The 22,442-nt window shown below is 40.7% G+C and overlaps 4 protein-coding genes across 8 annotated transcripts in view; 1 reads left to right on the top strand and 3 right to left on the bottom strand.

The window, feature by feature from the left end:
• The window catches only part of phf10 (PHD finger protein 10), a 12,129-nt gene extending 8,776 nt beyond the window's left edge, over positions 1-3,353 (bottom strand). The window contains exons 1-5 of the mRNA XM_034876123.1: positions 3,087-3,353; positions 1,863-1,972; positions 1,338-1,468; positions 725-808; positions 379-503 (exon numbers count right to left, since the gene is read on the bottom strand). Of these exons, the coding sequence (XP_034732014.1) occupies positions 379-503; positions 725-808; positions 1,338-1,468; positions 1,863-1,972; positions 3,087-3,158 (522 nt within the window). The 5' untranslated portion in view covers positions 3,159-3,353. The remainder of the gene's footprint in view (positions 1-378; positions 504-724; positions 809-1,337; positions 1,469-1,862; positions 1,973-3,086) is intronic.
• Positions 3,354-3,377: 24 nt separating this feature from the next.
• On the top strand, positions 3,378-8,680 carry rab4a (RAB4a, member RAS oncogene family). The gene is made up of 8 exons (XM_034876206.1): positions 3,378-3,735; positions 4,591-4,671; positions 4,934-5,048; positions 5,434-5,496; positions 5,592-5,746; positions 6,138-6,233; positions 6,517-6,662; positions 7,218-8,680. The coding sequence occupies exons 1-7, from the start codon at positions 3,720-3,722 to the stop codon at positions 6,630-6,632; spliced, it is 642 nt and encodes a 213-aa protein (XP_034732097.1). The 5' UTR covers positions 3,378-3,719; the 3' UTR covers positions 6,633-6,662; positions 7,218-8,680.
• Positions 8,681-10,643: 1,963 nt separating this feature from the next.
• On the bottom strand, positions 10,644-15,022 carry ccsapb (centriole, cilia and spindle-associated protein b). 5 transcript variants are annotated; one of them, XM_034887345.1, is made up of 5 exons: positions 14,859-15,022; positions 13,492-13,870; positions 13,330-13,410; positions 11,826-12,046; positions 10,644-11,713 (listed from the first exon to the last, which is right to left on the bottom strand). In XM_034887345.1, the coding sequence occupies exons 2-5, from the start codon at positions 13,862-13,864 to the stop codon at positions 11,531-11,533; spliced, it is 858 nt and encodes a 285-aa protein (XP_034743236.1). In that variant the 5' UTR covers positions 13,865-13,870; positions 14,859-15,022; the 3' UTR covers positions 10,644-11,530. The 5 variants fall into 5 exon arrangements, with proteins under 5 accessions (XP_034743236.1, XP_034743288.1, XP_034743447.1 ...); XM_034887397.1 differs by having other exon boundaries at positions 13,492-13,901; positions 14,859-14,912; XM_034887556.1 differs by lacking the exon at positions 14,859-15,022 and adding an exon at positions 14,761-14,848.
• A 1,177-nt stretch (positions 15,023-16,199) lies between these two features.
• acta1b (actin alpha 1, skeletal muscle b) lies at positions 16,200-20,370 on the bottom strand. The gene is made up of 7 exons (XM_034887136.1): positions 20,167-20,370; positions 19,091-19,227; positions 18,229-18,553; positions 17,665-17,826; positions 17,070-17,261; positions 16,773-16,954; positions 16,200-16,634 (listed from the first exon to the last, which is right to left on the bottom strand). Exons 2-7 carry the CDS (start codon positions 19,217-19,219, stop codon positions 16,491-16,493), a joined length of 1,134 nt encoding a protein of 377 aa, XP_034743027.1. The 5' UTR covers positions 19,220-19,227; positions 20,167-20,370; the 3' UTR covers positions 16,200-16,490.
• Positions 20,371-22,442: the final 2,072 nt, after the last annotated feature.

Below are 22,442 nucleotides of genomic sequence, written 5' to 3' on the forward strand. Positions count from 1 at the left end.
TTTTGGAAAATGGCTGCAATGAAACAAAGAGTGAAAAATTTAAAGGGGTCTGAATACTTTCCGTACCCACTGTATACGGTACATTTTCTAACAATTACTCCATTCACTTAGAGGATGTGAGAATAAAAGATAGGCGACAGGCTGCATGGACAGGAGGACTGGTTCAAGTTGATTCACGCATATACATCTTCAGGAAGGAAAACAATGTTACAATTATAACATATTTATAACATTGGAGGACTGTTACGCCCGTTACTGTTACTTAAGGGTCGTAACAAGGACGTTTATTAAAAACATTACTGCATAATAAAAAATACAGTAACCATCAGGACCCTTAGTAACCCAGGATATTTCTTTTTTACTTGTCTGTATACTTACAGAGTACTCTTTAGCTATTCTCTGCCGCTCTCTCTCCTGCAGTATGACTGAATACTCGGAGTGTTTGGTGGGATATTCCTTTATCATCAGATCTATCACCTCATCACTCCGCAGAGCTGTTAGACCTGGAAACAAACAGAAGATACACTCTGTGCACGCTTGGACTGCATCAAGCACACTGATGACTGGCACAAAAATAAAATAAAACATTTTATATACAGAGTAAATCTCATAAAGAAGGCATAAGGATGTTTGCAGTCTAAATGCACTGTGTTAAGAGAACGTTAGGCTTACAATGAAGTGAAAGAATTCTCTCTGGTCTGAGTGTGTTAGGTGTGGTTCCTACCCAGAGTACACTGTGTTTCAGTGATGACGTTCTGTTCACGTAGGTAAAGCTTCTCTTTGTGGGACAAGTCTCTTCTCTCCATATCTACAGAGTAGCAAAGCAACAACATCCCTGGTCAAGGAACAGCTTCATTCAGGGGAGAACATATGTTAAGAAGTGTCATTACAGCAGTGTGATAGCAGACAAACAACTAGGCATAACTACTACTAGTGAAGCCGGTCTGTCCTTTCTCAACGCCTATACTTTTTTTTTGGAGGGGGGCATTTTTAGGCATTTATTTTCACAGGACAAATGAAGACATGAAAGGGGAGAGAGAAGGGGAACAACATGCAGCAAAGGGCTGCAGGCCGGAGCCGAATCCCCGGCCGCTGCGTCGAGAAGTAAACCTCCATCAGTCTCCGCCCGTTCCACCAACTGGGCTATCCCGGCCACCTATACTTGCATTTTTACTACATTATTCCAGTAATAATACTTCTAAATGAACAAGTACTAACAAATTAAATAGTATTATAGTATAGAATCAATATTTTTTTAAGAAAAATAGCACCAATTTATCCTTGAAGACTTTACCTTTAAGGTCCAGTACTGTTTTATATTTTTACTTCAGTCTTACCAGGGTACTTCCTTTTGAATGATGTGACTCCCAGATACTCGCTGACCTGCTCCTGCAGCATATAGTACTCTCCTGTGTCATCTGGAGGCCACTTGTACTCTGTCAGGTTCTCTGCTGGGAAATATGTCGGGCTGGAAGGGGTTCAGAGGGACAACAGGAGATGAGGTTTAAAACTCTTTCACAAAAAAAAAAAGTCTTGGATGGTTTTGCTTTAACAAGCATGGAGAATACAAAAGGGAGATGGGAGCGACTAACAGGTTCCCAGCTAGGATGGCAAATCACAATGTAGATAACTTGGAAATTGCATTTTAAAACCAAGTATGTAGAGGGGGAACACATGAAAATAAGGAGAAATACCTTTATGTTTTTCAGTTGGATCACATACATTTATATACAGTCCAAATATTTCATAACATAAATTAAATTATAACCAAAATCTTGTCAGCCCTTAAGTTATCAAGACTGCCTAAACAAATCCTGGCAATGCTAATTCATTGCTCCAGGCTAAGTATCAAGACAACCTACCCAAGGTCTTGAATGGAGGTGTCACAACTTCGAGAGCTGTCCCCTGAACCCATTCTCCTTCTCTTGGGAGGCTGGCTGCCATCATTGGACTCTTCTTCTATAACATCCTCCTACAGAGGAAAATAAAAACACAGTTTATGACTTTAACAATTATATAATGTGATGATGTTGGCAAATTCCACTGAGCATGCCTGTGTTTACTCACATTAATACTTACTGCTCTTTAGGGGGCCCTTTGTATTTAACTATCTAATTTGTGGTTCAACATTTCCACAGGTATAAAAATCACTTTGTTTTTTATTTGGGCAACTGGGTTCACAGGGAGTTTATTAATAAAGCCAGGATAATCTTAATGTCGCTTTCACCCTTTCTTATTTAAGCAGACCCATTTTATTTGATTTACTTAGTTAACAAAATCTGGCTTATATCTCTTAAAAAGCTTTAGCATTTGGACGTACAACTCATTCAAGCGCAGCCCTTGATTCCTAAATATCAACTGACCAATTGACAGGAACATACTGTACAGTTGGTAGTGTTTGCAAGTTGCACACGTTTGCACACAAGATTGTAGCTACATGTTTAACCTCAGCATCACTTTTAACATTATAATGGCATCATTCATGAAACTACAGTGTGCATTTAAAATCTAGTTACCGTATACTTCGTCTGCGAGGAGGAAAGGGAAAAAAACTCAAAAATATTAATTTGTTCACTTTCGGAGATGTAACGTTAGTTGCTGTCTAGCGTCGTCCTTTTACAGCTGGAATGAGGGGATGTCGGTCTTTTCAAAATGATACATTTATAGCGCACATGTACCATATAATTTAGTGATAAATGACCAAAAATGACAGCGGTGTCAAATAAAAACAAAAGCACGAGTTTGCATGTACCGTTAGAGTTGGCAAAGTGATAACAGAGGCATATGGAAGGGCTGGCGGTATCGCTGTCATACCATTAATGGCAATATCATTTGACGTTATATGTCTTATATGGACATAACTCATTTAAACAAATGTTTGATGGAAACCCATCCCTAACATTCAGCACACACTTGAAAACAAAGGGGTGATGGTAACGTCGCCATCAGTGGTCAATCGTGGACGCAGGCAGCCGTTTGAAGGCTAACTAGCTAGCCGTTAGCTGACCATGCACCAGTGCAGAGCTCAGCGAACAGAGCTAACGTTATTTATAATTCGTGTTTTTTGTGTGGAATATAAATGTCACCTTTATCGATTGTGCTCCAGGAGTACCGGGGTTGCTGTCGCAGGGCGATCTGACTGGAAGCACTGCAGCCATATTTCTCAAAAAAAAAACTGCAGCTAGGCTAGCTTACTAGCCCCTTCTTCGTTTTCTTCTTCTTGTACAGTTAAGTGGTGGTTGGCAAGCATTAAGGTGCATAACCGTCCGCCACCTTCTGGGCTAGAGGGTAGCTAGGTTGTGATAGACTATTTTCTCGTTTCATCTTAACTGTGATAGGTGTGTCAATTCTATACACACTAATTATATTATTTGGTAATTTAAATATTATGTTAGCTAAGGCTGTGCTTATCACAAACTGTCGAGGAATTTAAATAATCTTCAAAGAAGTCCGTGTCAAAAGTCTCTGTTACAGTAACGGTAGCTGGTTAAACAGCACCGCCATACGGCAGTATTAAGCATTCACAATGCTCGGGCCGTTTGGATTGCTTTTATTTTGAAAAAACAACAAGCCACGTACGGGAAGTCGGAGGGGAAATCAGCTGAAATCCGCGGAAAGCATCAGCAGGACTATTTTTCACTACTTAGCTAGCTATCCATCTATATCCAATTTCTGTTGTTAATTTCCCTCTTTTTTGCTGTCAAAACTCCACACAGGCGATGTCTGAGTCATACGGTAAGGAGGCTGTTTTGACATGTAGCCCCCGTTAGCATATTCACGTATGCACTGAGATAGCTAGCTAGGATGAGGCAGGTGTGCCGAGAGAGCTTTTTCTCATCATAAACAGAGATAGCTGACAGGCTAACCGAAGGCTGCTGGCCTTAAAACTACAATGTCAGCGTACATAATGCCACATAGGTTATAAAGTATAGTTCACTGTGGCTGTGCTGTTGAAGTGTATTGAGGTTGTGAGGTTACAAATCCCCACATAGGTTAGCGGAATTGACAGGAAGATGACGCCAGGGGGGACAGGGCTAGGGTGATGAAGCTGGTATGAAGACTTGACTGAGCTTTGTATCATGTACAATAGACACAATACAAGGATTTTATGGGATACCTATTTAGGTGTTAACCATGGTTTGTGAGGGATTGCTACTCATAGACTACTGCTGCTGTCTATGTGTAAAGTATAGCTGTGTTATGTAAACCCAAAGTTATGTACCACTATGATGTAATCTTTTCCTGTGTGTATGCAATACTGATATCAATATTTACAGTTATCAAATCATGATTGTTTGCTGCTATTTGTAATTTAACCCAAATGCAAAACATTTTTCAGAAAATAACTGGCATTTCCTCTCAGACAAACTATATGATGGTGACACTGTTTCTAAATGATCACAAACATATCTTTGACATTTCTGTCAACTTCTTAAGATATCAGATGGCAAATGCAATATGTTGATACCGATATAAATATATAACTTTGAGCTTATATTGTATGATAATGTTGCCACAGCTTTGGCTGTAGTTATGACTATCATGCTTGCTTGGTTGGTATACATTACTATTTCTGTTTTTTTACATCAGATTTCCTGTTTAAATTCCTGGTGATTGGGAATGCTGGAACGGGCAAATCCTGTCTGCTGCACCAGTTCATAGAGAAGAGATGTAAGTCATAAATATTCCACACACTGTTGATTATTTACTATTAACAGACAGTTGCTCTGACCTGTAATGAACAACAATGTAGTTTTAAGAAATTAACACATATTAGCTTGTGAAAATTGGATCAGCTTTTTAAAAAGTAGGTCAGAGAATGTCCAGATGATCATAGTCATTGTCTTGTACAGTGCATTTTCTTCACTGAAAAGATACAATGTAGGCCATCACTATGTATAGCAATTGAAGCTGTTTTTATTTTGTTTTCCAGTTAAGGATGAATCCAACCACACGATTGGAGTGGAGTTTGGCTCCAAGATCATCAATGTTGTCAATAAAATGGTCAAACTGCAGATTTGGGACACTGCAGGACAAGAAAGGTTCAGGTAGGGGGAAAAATCCCCAAATAACTGTCTATGGTTAAAGTCAAATGTAATGCCCTCCCCCTCTTTCTCAACCTATTTTGGACCCTGTGCTCATATGTCATTTATTTCTCTACCACATGCAGACTGTTAAATTCTAAGTCTGCTTTTTCAACAGTTTGTATGCAATGTAACGTAAGTGAACAGTACTAGCAAGATGGCCGATCGCATTTATTTTCTGTAAGGTTTAGTGCTGTTATTACCAATGTTTTTTTTTATCCCAACAGCAAGGTTGGACTAACTATTAACAAAACCTCTGCACGCTCTTTCTTTCAACACATTTTGTGTGTTGTGTGTTGTGTGTGTGTGTGTGTGTGTGTGTGTGCGCGTGTGTGTGTGTGTGTGTCAGGTCTGTGACCAGGAGTTACTACAGAGGAGCTGCGGGGGCTCTGCTGGTCTATGATATCACCAGGTAAATCAGCCAATAACAAAACTAGATTTTAATTTGCCTCGGTGTCAAGTCCTCTCTTTTTAAAAATGTAACCCGTCTATCTCTGTACACTGCAGTCGAGAGACATACAACGCTCTGACAACGTGGCTGAGTGATGCTAGGATGCTGGCCAGTCAGAACATCGTCATCATTCTATGTGGAAACAAGAAGGACCTGGACGCAGACAGAGAGGTCACGTTCCTGGAGGCTTCGCGCTTTGCTCAGGAGAATGGTAGGCTCAACAGTTTGTCATATAGTGGGATGCTTTGATAGTTCTACTCATAGCCTGTAATAATAGCAGGTGAATGTATCAATCATTAGAAGGAAGCCCCAGGCATTGACCTATTATTGTTAGAAGAAGGACTTTTTTGGCATATCATTAACACCTCAAATCTTTAGAAATTATAGCATTCACATGGGTTCCGAAAAGAAGTATGCTGCTTAAAGTATATTAAGACTCCAAAGGGCTAAAATAACTGTGTGTGTGTGTGTGTGTGTGTGTGTGTGTGTGTGTGTGTGTGTGTGTGTGTGTGTGTGTGTGTGTGTGTGTGTGTGTGTGTGTGTGTGTGTGTGTGTGTGTGTGTGTGTGTGTGTGTGTGTGTGTGTGTGTGTGTGTGTGTCAGAGCTGATGTTCCTGGAGACAAGTGCTCTAACTGGGGAGAACGTTGAAGAGGCCTTTGTCCAGTGTGCTCGGAAAATCCTCAACAAGATAGAGTCAGGTAGGAACTGCGATCCTCTTCTTTAGCCAACTCTAAATTACTTCTTATCCTGACAGGATCCACAAGCAAGGCTTAGGTAAGACTCCAGACCCAGCACTGTCGCATCTCTCATGGATAATTTTCATAGTTAAAGTCAGAAACAACTTAACTTAATTATTTAAAAAACAATGAAATACTCAATATAAAATACTCCACAGATCCCACATAATGCTATTTATACTTGCTAGAAGATCCCAACATGAAGTCTCAACACTCTCTCACATTTTCTTTCTCTTATTTCCAGGTGAGCTGGATCCAGAGAGGATGGGTTCAGGGATCCAGTATGGTGACGCTGCGTTACGACAGCTCCGTTCTCCTCGTCGTGCTCAGCTGCAGGGCACCCAGGAGTGTGGCTGCTAGTGGACGCACCCAGTAACACACACAGACAAGGTGAACAGTGGGTTTGTACTGTGTGTGTATCAAAAAATTAGATGTATTTTTGCTCTTTTAGACATAAAGACATAAATCTAAAAAGAGCTCTTTATTACAGTAAGAAAAATTGCCTAATTATTACCTAAAACAGTGGGCACTGTAGTTTTTAGGAAACGTAAATCAAACAGCAGTAAATGGTGTATTTTCGGGGGACTATTTTCAGCCACAGATTTGGGATGTTAGTGTGTGTATGTCCGCCAGCAGGATGAATGTGGAATTGATTCGAGGTAAACTACAATGCCCATTTTCATCATCATGAAGATTTTTGTCACCCAATGCTTACTGGGCTGCTTTAATAGTTTTTGGACAACAATGGAAGTCTACGGAGAGAGCTATAATCTATATCCGGCTTGGTTAACACTAGTTGGATCAATTCATTGTTATTTCTGAGTTGGGTAAGTTGGGTATTGGGTCACTATGTCCAAATTGTTGATACACCTCTGCTCATTCCCCAAACATGGCTCCTTACCGCTATGTTATAGTTTTTTATGTCTATCTTTGTGTGTGTTTCAGGCGGGTTTGTGAAGACCAGGAAATGAAGAGCCACGGGGGAACCAAGGTTCAGGTTGTTATGCTGGTGACTCCTCTCTGACCTTTTCGCACGGAAAAACCTTTGGAACCTTTGTTGTCATGACTGCACCTGCAGAGAGCTCAAAAGACCTCCCAGCCACGCCCCCTCAGACCTCTCTGACCATCTCCAAGGTAACCAGAGACCGCAAACCCTGCAACATCCTGCTCCACTGTTGGACCAAACCTTCCCCAGCCCTCCAATCAGTATGTGAATACTGACATGGTTGTCCCCTCTCACATCGGGCAGTGACACACTACACATACATTTTGCACTCCATGTATACCTTCTCACACGCGTTCTCTCCCAGTGACGTGCCCCCAGGCAATGTAGCTAGCAAATTTCCTACCTACCCAACCTGGTGTTTACATCCCATCATTGTCTCTATTGCCTTCTTACACATCTGCTTACCTGTCTACCTACCTGCCTCTCTGAATCTCCCTAAAGCATCTTATACCCTGTACAGTGTTTCTGTACATAGACCGCTGCATGTTTTCTCAAACAGAATATCACAGTATTTCATTATGAAGAGATATATGTATATTAAAGTAGATATCAGCATCTGTCTCATGCTCCACTGTATTATTATCATGTTAAGCTACAATACACTGGCCACTCGTAAGCAGTAAAGAAGGGGAGTACTGTTTGCAGCAAGTATCTTAACTTGTAAATGACACAAGCTGATACGGAGCACATTATGGACTAACAAGTTTTTGTGGGTAAATGCTGTTTTATTATTGTTAAAGCTTATAGATTGAGAAATAAGAAGAAATATTTAGAGCATATATTTGTCTTTCTGTTAATAATAATAATAATAATTTGGAGTTTAAAAGTTGCATGTCAACTTTTAATTTACAATGGCATGTTCAGCGTTCATGAATGAGTCATGAATCCAAAGGATTCCAATTATGACTGATCCCTCTCATTTGTATGATACCTGTTTACATGAATACCTCACTGACTTGTGCCAGCGGTGGGATAACACTAACTCAATTCATTTCAAGTTTTAGAAATGAATGTGAAACTATCTGATGTGTGTTTGATTTTGGTCTCCAAAGATACTTTATCTTCAGTTCAGCCACATGAAGCTCTTGACAAAAAAAAACGGTTTAGATTTAGAGATGTGTTTCACATAGGTATATTCAATCATCATGCTGCAACATGTTTATGTTGTTATGCTTTTTGCCCCTTGACAATTATGCATTGACCTTTGTAATCAAGCACACTTCAAACTAGAAATATTTCCTTCATAGTGGCTTTGGCTGCTTCACGTCAGGATGCCGTCTTGTGTTTATGTCATCAAGTCTTCTGTTTATTTATGGACATGGTTTGTTTTTCTCTTCTCATTATGAATATCATTAATTTTTAATTTATTGTGTATGATAAATACCTATGTTTTTAAAATAAACTACAACAAATATAAAATTGTCTTTGAAAAACAGTTTTTGTAAATTGATGTCTTTCTTCAAGGAGATTTGATTTTTTTTTAAGTTTTCTGCATAACAGCCTATGTGTCATTTGGTAGAGATGAACAGATAACTGGGAACAGACGGGAGGAAAGTAATTTCTTGAAAGCTTTGCAATGGGAGTGGGAATTACCAGAGGCATCAATATCACAATACTAATGTCACATTATGATATTGTGATTTTAAACATATTGCAATATTTTGTCCTTTTATAACAATTTATTATCTTTTTTCCAATTTCAAATTATGCCCCCAAAAGGAAACTTTGTCCATATCTATTTTATCTAAAATAAACACATTTTCTGTTTGTTCATCTCACTTCAATTTTATTACTGCAAAATAGGATTGTCAAGCAGACAAACTGACAAAACGTATATAATAATAGATCAATAGTTGGCATCTGTTTATGGTCATAATCTGCACCCTGTTCAATACACCTGATTCAATTTCTTGAGTGGGATGATCATGTTGGATGACACTATCCTGGTGTAATATATATATATATATATATTTAGACTCAGCTATACATTACCAAGTAAATCTAGGGATACACGTGACAAGTATAGTATTAAATATAATACAATACTTAGTCTAAAATTGGCATCAGTGGCCAGGAAATATCTGATTTAAAGAGAGTAATCCAGACTGGAATCTGACTGAGCATTTGAAACAAACTTTCAGTAAATGACAGCTTTTCATACTGGGCGGTTACAGGTACTAAAGATTATTGAGGTTTAATACCCAGTCATATCAGCACGGTGTTCCAGGCAAGTGTTGACTTTCATTTTTAGATTTTAATCTTTATTTGACATGTACTTTTGAGGTTTGCAGAATTATTTTCTTTTTTTAAGAGTTTGACACTTCTAAAAAAAAGTATAACAGCAACAGTATAATATTGCACTCAGTTTAAAACTTATCTGAACTATATTACAGTTTAACTGAAAAAAACTAAATCATTACAATATCAAGAAATACTGAACTCAAAGTTGCAACAACCGAACAAAGATTTAGAGAAAATGTTAAATGATCAAATGCAAAGCACAGGCCTCCCATACTTTTTCCCTGCACAATATTAAAAGCAATAACATCAATAACTATAGTTGTGCAAAGAAGAAAGAACATCTCAAGTCTTTATGGCACAGAGATGATTTTATCAAGATAACTGATACAAGGAAACCAAGTGGGATCTGATTTATCTTGGTTTGGATGATGAAAACATTTTGTCTTGTAATTACAAATGTCTGATGTTAAAAACATACGACTACAGACATACAAACAAATATACAGAGATTTAAAAAATAAACAAATTACATGAAAACCTAAATCCTTAGCCAGGTATTCTAGTCAATTGTTCTTTCATAAAAGGTGACTAATTATCAAAGTGCATATTGAGTTGGCCCTGCTTAAGAGTGTATGCTACTTTAACAGGTAAGCAGTAAATCACCAATATGTACTCATGTATTTCATTTAGGTGTCAGCTTAATGTCCATTGTTGTTATGGTTCCTCTTTTGGTTCTATAGCATATTCAGTAACAGTAATAATCAATAGATTTAACCTCAAGAATTATGCTTTGAAAATAACCTTAATTAGCTGTATGTCATAATTAATGTTACATTGTTATTGTGGAAAGAGTCCCATGGCCAGTGAACGTTTAAAAGAACCACATTTCACAGTCATCCAACGGCTTTAAAAGACACACACACACACACACACACACACACACACACACACACACACACACACACACACACACACACACACACACACACACACACACACACACACACACACACACACACACACACACACACACACACACACACACACACACCTATCTATCTATTTTCACACTGCAATGTCACAAGGTCAATTGGTTACTGTACACACACATTAAAACAACCAAAGCAACTTTTGCTTGTGAAAAGTACTTTGGTGTTGAAATAAATGGCTGTTTACTTGCCAGTCGGTGTCTGTGTGTTCATCTCACATCTGTGATTTTACACAGAGATGTGTTTGACTGTGTGTACAGAGTGTGATTCCCTCTTTATCTAAACCAAGTCAGTTAGGATCAATCCGTTAACCGTTAAACAAACCATTTAATCTACAAGAACCAGTTCTCAATCAAGTGATCTGAAAACCAAAAGCTGTAAAAATGTTGAACAAACATAGATATTTCTGTAAGACAATCAATACGTTGTACCGTAAGGCTGCATACTTTCCAGAAAACCTTTCAGTTGGTTAAGCCGTCTTGCTGCGCTTAGCAGAACTTGTTGGAATCCAAACATTTTGACTGTTAATGTGCACATACAATAAGTGTATGTATATTCTGGGTTTGAAGGGACTGCATCAAAGTATGGCTGTAAAATGCATCTTCCTTCTAATCAAAATATCTGTATGTGGTAGATTAATCTATTTATTATAAATGTACTTTACATTTACTTTCAAGATTTTCTTACACCCTGTAAAAAGGATTTTTATTGTACGTATTGAAAAACAGTTTTATAATAAAAAAATTAATAAAACATGACAATACACATCTGGGGGATTAAGCCACAAAGTGAATTTCAATGTTGTTTCAGTTTACACTCTGAATGTGAGTGTGACACAAATGTTGGATCTTTTGTATAAATCAATCCCCCCCATGCTCTATTTGACATCTATGGGTATTTAAACTGCAGGGGTGGAAGGCAATAATGGCTTTCTGTTTTGTCTGGAATCAAACCTGATGTAAGTATTTTTGCTGTGTGTGTGCGTACGTGTGTGTGTGTGCGTGCATGCATGCGTGTGTCTCTTATCGGGAGCGAGCTGAGAAGGAGCGCATGTACTCAGTGAGCCAGGGGTTAAATTCTGGTTGAACCAACTTTTTGGCCTTGTCCAGATCGGCAGACTTGGCTCTCCGGCGCTCGGCCTTCTGGGTCTGGATCTGGTGCTCCACCTCCCGCCTGGTCTTTGCACGAAGAGCCGACTCATGGATCTACCGGCAAAATTAACATAATAATAAACTGTCAGTTCCTGTTGACACTTTTACTCAGTCACAACACAGCTCCTCACGTGTAGATCTACAGAATGGTAGACAGAATAATTACCTCAGTAGTCGAAGCTGCAGGGCCAACATTATGTGTCTTCTTGCTCGCCATGTTTGAATTCTTCTCTCCTGAAGCGTACAGAACGAAAGGATGTCTGCTCTCCTTACTACCGTCCCCGGGCTGCCGTGTGGGTGCAGGTCTCACCCGATGGGAGCGCCATGTTTGCTTTGAAGATTTGGAGGGTTTATTTTGCTGTAGTCGGGGTCCTCCAGTGTCTCTCTCTACAAATAGAAAAGACACACAGGTTGAAGCCTCGGCAAATGCTTGATGATGCTGATCAATTAAAATGTGCATGCATTAAGTTCCTTGGAGATAGATTATCAAGAAACTAAGCAATGCAGAGATAAAGTTGCTGTCAACATTTATGAATGCATCTGTAGTGACTTTGTTGTGACTTGATGTTGGTTTTATTTGTTAATGTGCATAAGTCTTAACTTGAAATGTTCTTTGCTAGGGTTAAGTATTGTTTGAATTTCTATGATACTAGTACTGATAAAAATACCTTTTATTGTTTTTTATTGCTAGTTTTATATTGATCAATGCATGTACATTAGTATTTATATTAATTTATGTCATTGGCGATCCATCAATTTGTAACCATACCCTATATAATGTCATGTAAATACCAGTAAAAGTTGATGACATAGGTATATAACTAGGGCTGAGACATATTTTTCCATTAACAACCCAAAGATATTCATTTTAATGTCTTAGATGACTTAAAACTAGAAATGTTTACATTTAAGAAGCTGGATTCAGAGAATTTGTATCTTTTTACAACAACAAAAATTACTGAACCGATCAAAATAATTGGCGGTTAATGTAGTAGTTGACAACTTATTGATTAATCAATTTATCTTTGCAGCTTTATTTATAATCATGTTATTCTCCAAAATCTTCTAAAAACAAGCAGTTGTACAGGAACTTCAGCTAAATAGTGTACCTAGTCTAAAATTGGCCTCAGTAGTCAGTAAAAAATATCTGATTCAAAAAAAAGAGTAAATATGACTGGAATCTGACTGAGCATTTGATACAAACTTTCAGTAAATGACAGATTTTCATACTGGGTGGTTTACAGGTACTAAAGAGTATTACGGTTTAATACCCAGTCATATCAGCACAGTGTTCCAGGCAAGGGTTGACTTTAATTTTTAGATTTTTGTACTTTTGTACTTCTGAGGTTTGCAGACTGTGTGTATATATATATATATATATATATATATATATACACACACATATACTTGTATCCAGAAAAGGCTAACAAATCATTGTTCAACAAAATATGATAACTTATAATAAGACCTACCCAGTCCCATGGATGTAGATGTATCATACTAACACATAGCCTTTTTGAGAATGTGTAGAGTACGTTTTTAGCTTAAAATTATCTTAAGCTTTAGTCATTTTTCTATATTCTTCGCTATACTATGTTTTGCTTTTCATCCCCACTCAGGACTTTGCACACTAACTATGCTTTCTACATAGAATTAGCACACTGAATTACCTTTGTCTTGTTCCCTGTGAGTCTGCTCCTCTCTCTCGTCCTCTAGTACTCCTGTGTCTTTGGCACCTTCAACCTGTGTGCCTGAGGAGTGAATGTCATCAGACGTTACAGTAGAGTAACATGCATATATCCCAATATGTTGTACGTACAGCTCATTTTTACCATGGACGGCAGACTGTCGAGCAGACACATTCTCCTCTTCTTGGAGGGGGAGCCTGGGTACCGACCGCATGACTCTGCCTTGCTGCTCCTCCTCTCTGTCCACCTTCGCCTCCTCACACTCCTCCAGCTCAGCCTCCACCCTGTCTCTGCTGGTCTCGGAACCTACCTGGTTCTTGCTGGGAGGAGGGGGGGTTCTTTCTCCAGACTCTGAATCACTGTCGGGGCCACTCCAGAACCAGGGGTTGTGCGTTTGCTCCAGCAGCCTGCGGGTCAGCCTGTACTTCAGCATCTCCTCATAACACTTAGTATAGGTCTCCCATTTGGGGTCTTTGAATTTCTTCATGTACTCAGAGCGGATCCTCTTGGTCACCATGTTGAACTGAAACAAAGAGAGCACAAGCTGAAAAACACTAACTCTGAAAAGCTAGCGTTGTTACACGCGAATCACACGCTAATAAAATAAGTTATATACCTTGGGGAAAATACTGTTATACGCCTAAACAAAGCCCTTGCACATCGTAAGTTAGCTAGCTACCATGTTTTCAACACACGCAGTTCTTAACTTCTTCGAGGTTTGGTGGGCTATCACCGCCAGACATTTAAACCATAATGTGGAGACACTACAAGCCAATAGCAGATAAGGTAGAGGCTTCCCCGGCTAAAGACCCGCCTACTTCCTCCTCAACCCGGGAATATTGACAACAGTTCACGGAGTTCGCCTTGCTGGGCTGAGGGTAGATACTGAAGGCTAGTTTTAAGGAAACTTACCAACTGGGACATTTACTCTGTAAATTCAATCGGCGTTTTTATTATTTAAAAAAGAAAATGGATGAATGAATTTTGAATCCAGATACTAAAAGCAGACGTTTCTTGAACGTGATGACGTAGATGACATCTCATCATCTGATTGGCCCCAGGCATGATTGTTAAGTATTCCAAATTAAAGGTTAGCCGTAATCACTGTATGAAAGCACTCCGAGCTTTATGACCCAATAATGACAACCCTGTTTCATCATTGCTGAAATCCAATGTTTTTATATTCAAAGGCTTTAAAATAAGCGTGCATGAAATCGTCGTCTTGGACTATCATGTAAATACACAGTAACGTCAATACGCTATTGGTTAAACATTTGCCAATCAATATCATCTCCTCACAACAAATGTGTTCGTGTTATTAATAGATGTCTGTTAATCATAGGGTGACATGGAGCCCCGATAATCGCCTGTCAGCAGTCGCAGAAAATAGCCTTAACGTAAAATCTCACCGACAATCCATCGACTCTCATCTATAACAGTGCAAGGCTTGACAGCAGAAATTTATGGCCGAAGAGTCTAAATATATGCAGGTCTACAGTAAATATACTCACGCTTGTGTCGTATTTCACGGAAGCAGAACCGAACAGATGGCTGCTAATCACAGGCTGCGTCTGTTAGCTCCGCCCGCTTGAAGACGTTTTTAAAAAGCCAAACACACCCGCAACAGGTGGCCCGGGCCGAGATGCCAGGAATACGGTCAGGACGTTAATGAACGATTGGCTAATGTAATGATGATGATGTGAATGATTTCCATAACATGGTAAAAGAGGATGAAAATACAATTAGTCTTCTTGTATTTAGACTCTTTGCACAGATTCAACATATTTTATTAAACAAAGTGTTGCTTGTTAAATTAGGCTACGTAGGCCTACGGAGCTTTGGCCTATTTGGCCACCATTGGCCCCAAAATGTTGGCTATTACCCAGCACCTTACCCAGCTGAATATTTATGTTGGCCGATGCACACAAGCTTGACTTACATAGACATATCTGTCGTCAGGTTAAGAAATGAAAATGTGCGTGTCAAAGAAAAAAGCTACATGATGAGGTCAATAGATGTGGTCTAAATTACGTGGTCCCAGGGTGTACGCGCCTGCCTCACCCAGCACACACCATTGTGCTTTTAGCCCGGACCCACACCCACTTAACCTGATGAGCTTCTACACATATAAGGTAGGGGTGCGGAGATAGCCCACTATTCACGGGGTCTGGTTTTGCCTAAAGATGGTCTGGGGGCCGGGGTTGCGCGTATGGACAGGGCAGCCAGGCAGCTCAATGGGATTCAGAGCCGGGTGTCGGGTGTCCCATGCTACTGATCTGCTCGGTCTAAGCCCGGGCTGCTGCTGCTGCTGCCCAGGCACATTCCTGGAAAGTCAAACTCCGACTGTCGGAGCTTTCAGGCGTCGTCTTTCACTACCTCTGTCACCAAGCAGCCCCCAGCAGCAGTGGCTGATGGGACCGAGAGAGACATCCTGTCTCCCTCTCTCTCACCCATCCAACTATGATCCAGGGTGCCATGTCAACAGCCTAACTTCCCCTGGCACTGGATCAGGTGGTTGGTTTATGATAGTGTGTGTCATAATCATAGGTAGGCTATGCTTAATTGCGGAGTCAATTAAGTCTCTCCCGCCCTTGATTTGGTTAATTTTCCCCCAATAACTTGTTTGGGATTAGTTATATTGCATTTTAAGATGATGTTTATGGTTGGCATACACCTTTATGTTTGAAATCGTCCATATTCTAGTTTTTTTTGTTGTAATTTCCCCCCAAAACTTAGGTTTTTCACCCTCTTCCACTACCTTTTCTAGTAGAAAAACAAGGCCAGGGTCAAACGTACCAAATAATGGACTTTAATAAATTATCAATATGTATATACACTTACATTCACATGTGTTGGGCAACATGTTGTTCTTATTTTTTTTATTAAAGGTTTTTTTGGGTGGATGCATGGTTCAGTGGTTGATTCACAGCCTTTCTCCATGCAACACTGACAACAAACCGCTACAAAATATGCACATTTTAAAATGATTTAAAAAAAAATGCATATATATGTCAACAGCGCAGACAGAAAGTCCATTGACGGCAAATTGTTGCAGTGTCGCAGATTGTGATTCTCCTTGTCGCTTGATCTCCAGATAGCTGGTGGTGTAAATGATGGAGAAGCCGGAGACGAAGATGGAGAATTTAGAAGCACTTCCTGTGGACAATGCTGGGGCCTGCCTCGTCGTACTCCTGCTTGGAGATCCACATCTGCTGGAAGGTAGACAGGGAAGCCAGGATAGAGCCACCGATCCAGACGGAGTACTTCCTCTCGGGAGGGGCAATGATCTGAAGGAGAGGGAGGGAGACAAAAATGATGAGTATAATTGCTAATACTCAGTAGATCCCTGTGCGTAATGATCGATGTATGGTAAAATATGTAAGTTTGGGGATACATTGTAATTTGTTCGTTGTCATAATGTGTACCTTGATCTTCATGGTGCTGGGGGCCAGAGCAGTGATTTCCTTCTGCATACGGTCAGCAATACCAGGGTACATGGTGGTACCACCGGAGAGCACGTTGTTGGCGTACAGATCCTTACGGATGTCAATGTCGCACTTCATGATGCTGTTGTAGGCGGTCTCATGAATACCAGCAGACTCCATACCTGGTCAGGTGAGAGAGAGAAGTGTTATGAGGAGGGGTGGGGTGGGGTACCTAGTTTTACACAATATCTCCTGTGCTGTTCGTAAAGACTGAAAATGAAGGATTATCTGACGTACCAATGAAGGAAGGCTGGAAGAGGGTCTCAGGGCAACGGAACCTCTCGTTTCCGATGGTGATGACCTGACCGTCGGGAAGCTCGTAGCTCTTCTCCAGGGAAGAGGAAGAGGCAGCGGTGGCCATCTCATTCTCGAAGTCCAGAGCCACATAGCAAAGCTTCTCCTTGATGTCGCGCACGATCTCACGCTCAGCTGTTGAGGGACAAATTGATGAGATTTTGTCCAGAGTGACACATCGCGGAGACAGACACAATGCGCGTAATGGCAGAAATAATTAATTTGGCTGAACTACGAAAGTTACAGAAATGTCTGAAGCTGGAAAAAAATAATTGTTTGCTTTTCTTGAACACACAGCTACAATACTTGTCTATGTATGTTAATACATTTTAATAATTCAAAACAGTATGCTTATTTTTCTTTTTTGTTGTTGTTGCTGGTCAGATTAAGTTGTTATGTACAGCAACTGTTAAAATAAAATATGAACTTGTGATCATTATCTTTATTCTACTTTATGTCTATATCTGCCTAAAAGCCGGACTATGGTCAGCATCTTTCTTTCAGATGATTTGTTATTGGAGTAGGCCAAGTTTCTCACCGGTGGTCACGAAGGAGTAGCCACGCTCAGTCAGGATCTTCATCAGGTAGTCGGTCAGATCGCGACCAGCCAGGTCCAGACGCATGATGGCGTGGGGCAGGGCGTAACCCTCATAGACTGGGACGTTGTGGGTCACACCATCACCAGCATCCAGCACAATACCTGGAGAGAGTCAAGGCGAGAGTTAAGTAAAGTCCGGGCGACGAAAAGTCCTCAAACATTCAATTTTTGTGCGTAAATTATGGCAAATGCAGGTGATTGAAGGAGTATGTACAAGTACACAGTGAATGTGTATGTCATAAGGACCAAAAATAGCATTAACAGTCCCAAAATAGCTTGTTGACTGTGCGTAAAAGTTGTGCGCAATATGGACACAATGGGCACAATGGGCGCATTCATGGTTTAGGTAATATTATGTGTTGCAATTTGTATATAATTCTATCGATAATATCTGTCAATGACATTATATTTGGGAAAGTAATGGGTCTGTCTCTTTGTATTATGTATGTTCAGGAAGCTGCGTCTGTGTCATGAGTAGCCGCTGTTGGTTGTTGTCAGTCTTACCGGTGGTACGGCCGGAAGCGTACAGGGACAGGACAGCCTGGATGGCCACATACATGGCGGGGACGTTGAAGGTCTCAAACATGATCTGGGTCATCTTCTCTCTGTTGGCCTTGGGGTTCAGGGGGGCTTCAGTGAGCAGGGTGGGGTGCTCCTCGGGGGCAACTCTCAACTCGTTGTAGAAGGTGTGGTGCCAGATCTTCTCCATGTCGTCCCAGTTAGTGATGATACCGTGCTCGATGGGGTACTTAAGAGTCAGGATACCCCTCTTGCTCTGGGCCTCGTCGCCGACGTAGGAGTCCTTCTGACCCATACCGACCATGACACCCTAAATGGAGAGGAGAGGGCAAGATAATGGAAAGGTTACGTCAAATAATCCAAACAGAGGTATGACCTTCTTCTGGCTTGATTAAAGTATTTACTTTGTGATGCAAAAGGCATGTTGAACATTGCGCAAATGTGCCAAATAACAGCGTGGGTCACAGAGACAGACAGATAGTCATTGTGTGACAGTTAGTTCATCTGTGACTTATTTAGTCTCAAAGAATCATAGGCCACATTGCTGGTGGTAAAACGATTCACATATACATGGCTCCTTTTAGCTCAGATACATAATGGCACGCTGCTATCGCCTAATATTTTATAACTGCAGAAACAACTACATTTTAATACTAAAATAATACAATCTCAGTTCAATATGTTATCCACTCCAGTAGGATATTTCTGCCCACATTATGTACGAATGTACAACTTTTTTTGTAAAAATTATTGTAAACTGAAATCTATTTCTCTTTTCAATATTTGTGATTTTTTTCATAACCCACACTCAGTAGCAGTTTTTCCTATTGTGTTCTCTGATGGTTACCTGGTGACGGGGGCGGCCAACGATGGAGGGGAAGACGGCCCTGGGGGCATCGTCTCCGGCGAAGCCAGCCTTTACAAGACCGGAGCCGTTGTCGCACACAAGGGCGGTAGTTTCCTCGTCGTCACACATGTTGGCTTCTGTAAAAGAGGAGGGGGAGAAAAAGAGCTCAGCCCACTAAATCAAATCCACATGGCGACAAAGACTGAGTGACAGAAATGACTCCCTTACTAAAATTGTGGTTCACTCTTATTTTTCCTGCAAGCTCACTCCAGGTGTATTAATTGTAAATGCTCGTAGCCTGACCATTATCCGGCATTTGCCTTGCGCTAAAACGTTGCCATGGCACACTGACACCAGGTCATAACGCATGGCGTACACGCCTTTACAAACTTTTAAAATCACATAAAATCCGAACGAAATAGAACTACACTTCTCTTTTATTTAAAATATTTATCTGAACTTCAGGAATCTCGACTAATGTCTAATATCTGTTCTTTAGGCCTACAATATTCTAAATGTTCCTTAAGGAGAAGCACATATCTCAGGTGTGCTAAAGTTCAGGTAAATCTACAAAGCATTCTCTGAAAAGGGTGATGATTAACCCTTCTCAGTTAAATTATATTCAGACTTTTTAGTTGGTTTGAAGGTCTGCTCTTGCTGCATCAGCAAATTTTAGGATTCAGTGCTACACCTGTTAGGATGCTGAAGTCAGTCTAGCAGTCTACTTTATCTATCCATCTATCTATCTATCTATCAATTTATCTGTCCATAATTTCCAGACCTAAAAGTTCAGGTAAGAGCTTCTCCTGTCCAGCTCTGTATTTCTATGATCCCTCTCAGCCAACTGTTTACAACTATTGACGAATATTTTCCTTCTCCTTCAGCATCCGGCCTCTCCTAAGGTCTAGCCTATCCTCCGGTGGAGTTGTGCCTCCAGTAGGATCTGGTCCTAGGCGTCCTGTCCCTGGAAGTCCTGCCTAAGTTCCTCTCCAGTAGTTCTGCTCCAGTGTTGTTCTAGGCCTAGTCTGGTGTCCCAACCTGGGTGTGTGGCTTCAGAAGTCCTAGCAGGGTCTTACCTTAGGAGGGTGTCTGCGGCTTTGAGAGAAAGACCCAACCAATGCTGTTGCTGAACCAGCTACAATTCTCCCTGCTGCCCGTCCACCTTATATACCCAACCTCCACCATTCACAAACCTCAGCCTTGCTCCCCCCATCCCTGCCCTCTGCCATATTAGGATGCTGACAGTCCGAGGGCGACGAGTGGGTGGGGGTGCAGCCAGGAGGCGCGCCTCGCGCAGGGAAGGAGAGTGCTCCATCCAATACGTTTGAGGAGAGGGTCCGGTCGGACGCTGCGCGCCCCCGACGAGAAGAGGGCGCGCGCCATATATGGAACTGTCGCTTTGACCTCCCAGCGAGCCTCGCGAGTCCACCTCGAGGTCCGTATAAGGTGTGCGTGGTTCAGTGGGGGTTTTCTAGGGGAGACGCCAGTTGCTACCAACCAGGGTTATAGATTTGTGTCAAGTAGGCCTCATCCAGCCTTAAAATGGGAAAATGCTGTCCTCATCTGAACAGATTTAGACCACAGTGAGAGCCAGGATCTAAACTACTGACTGACAGGTCAAACCAGACAAGGTGCTGCAGCCTGAAAGCGTCAATTAAGAGTTCACTCACAAATTAAGCAGGAAATATTTTGAAAAAAGCTGAGGATGCATATTTGGTGTGTGAACGGTTAAATAAGTTCTGCTTCATCGTTCCAATCATACCACTTCAGTCATAACATTTTAAATACTACTATTTGTAATTATTGCATTAAATGCAGCAGTCTGATTGACTCCAGCTTGCATAACAGAGCCATGGAGTCATGAGTAAAAAACTGAAGGCCTTTTTGCATTCATACGTTGTAAATGTATTTGTGTCAGTCTTCAGCCTTATATGAATGTACAACATGTTATGGTAAAAAATCACTATCTATGCAATATTGCAAACTGGACTTCTTTTTCTTAATTATGCAACACTTGCACAACTAAAAACACATTAACAATTGGTTTAATTCAAACCGGACTGTTCTGCAGATCACATGGCCTGATCTTCACATGTCTGTCAGAGTCTTATTGAATAAATAAGGAGAGAACCCCTGCAACAGCCAACAGCTGAAACTGTATCTACAGGAGTTACTCTGCCCTGTCACAGGAGCAGTTGGATTAATTATAACTCTACTGAAGGAGGGGGGCTAGTGCATGTGTGTTTGTGCGTGCATGTGGGAATGAGAGATGGAGTGTCCATGCATGCACATGTATGTGTATGTGTGTTTTGGCATGAGGCATCAGAAAGAGTGGAAGAGGAGATGCCAAGGAGGTTATAATAAACTCAAAGGAAGTAAGGAATGACAGAGTAACAAGGGAGAAGCGTAGAGTAAAAACACATATACATTTAACGTGCTAGAGAGAACAATAGGCTTGATTTGGTAAATTGAAGGAACAGAAGCACCTAAGAGAAACAGCTTTAATGCCACCTGGGAACAACTGGGGATTCCTAGCCAACAGCAGCTAATGTAACGTAATGTGTTGACACAAAATAGAAAACAAGATCAAATCAATGTGGATTAGTATCTTTGGAACTTTATGTACATAACAAGAGATCCACAACATTTTTGTCAAAGAGATGGAAAGCAATTATAGAAGTATGAATAAATGAGTGCAGGTCATAATCGTTGGTAAAAACGCATTACTTATTATTCTGCTCTCAAATCATAACCTAAAGTTGGATTCATGTGGGAGAAGAGAAATGTTAACATTTAGCCTTTCGTGACCTGGATTCTCTTTATAGCAGCCACAGAAAGCTTCAGCATGGTTTACAAGTGTTTGGATATAACATAAAGTGTAAACCTAGATTTATGGTAAGGGACAAATGGAAAAAAAAAATGTTACTGGTAAGCAAAGAAAGTGAAAGCTTTATGAATTCGATACTAGTAAAGTTCCATCATTTAAAGTTTCCTTAATTGGCTCTGCAAGTCTCCAGGGAATGCTGTTTCTGTGTGTGTGTGCATGTGTGTGTTGTGGGAGGGGGCTGCAGAGCAAGGTAGAGCTACTTTTATGCACTTGTTGTGAACCATTTCAGATCCGAGGGCCTGTTAAACACCTAAAATGTAAAGGGGCTGGCAGTTGTCAGGGAGTGAAAGACAGAGGGGAGGGGAGGTCGCAGGGGCCGAGTGGGAGGAGAACCCAGGAAGTCTCCTGGAAAGTCTACTTGGGGACGAGGAGGAGAAAGAGGGAGGTGAAAGGGTGTGTGCAGCAGGTGGCAGAAAAGATGAGTTTAATTTGTCAGAAGATGTGTATCCAGCAGGCCGAAGAAGA

The sequence above is a fragment of the Etheostoma cragini genome, chromosome 1 (genome assembly GCF_013103735.1).
Source record: "Etheostoma cragini isolate CJK2018 chromosome 1, CSU_Ecrag_1.0, whole genome shotgun sequence".
Taxonomy (NCBI): domain Eukaryota; kingdom Metazoa; phylum Chordata; class Actinopteri; order Perciformes; family Percidae; genus Etheostoma; species Etheostoma cragini.

Excerpts from the sequence above, each read along its gene's own strand:
- rab4a (XM_034876206.1), top strand. Across the intron at positions 5,497-5,591 it reads CTGGTCTATGATATCACCAG|TCGAGAGACATACAACGCTC; the intron begins GTAAATCAGCCA and ends TGTACACTGCAG. Across the intron at positions 6,234-6,516 it reads CCTCAACAAGATAGAGTCAG|GTGAGCTGGATCCAGAGAGG; the intron begins GTAGGAACTGCG and ends TCTTATTTCCAG.
- acta1b (XM_034887136.1), bottom strand. The coding sequence starts at position 19,219 with ATGTGTGACGACGAGGAAACTACCGCCCTTGTGTGCGACAACGGCTCC. Across the intron at positions 17,262-17,664 it reads CTACTCCTTCGTGACCACCG|CTGAGCGTGAGATCGTGCGC; the intron begins GTGAGAAACTTG and ends GTCCCTCAACAG. Across the intron at positions 16,955-17,069 it reads CTTCCAGCCTTCCTTCATTG|GTATGGAGTCTGCTGGTATT; the intron begins GTACGTCAGATA and ends TCACCTGACCAG.
- ccsapb (XM_034887266.1), bottom strand. Across the intron at positions 12,047-13,329 it reads TCACAGGGAACAAGACAAAG|AGAGAGACACTGGAGGACCC; the intron begins GTAATTCAGTGT and ends TTCTATTTGTAG. Across the intron at positions 11,714-11,825 it reads CTGCAGCTTCGACTACTGAG|ATCCATGAGTCGGCTCTTCG; the intron begins GTAATTATTCTG and ends TTTTGCCGGTAG.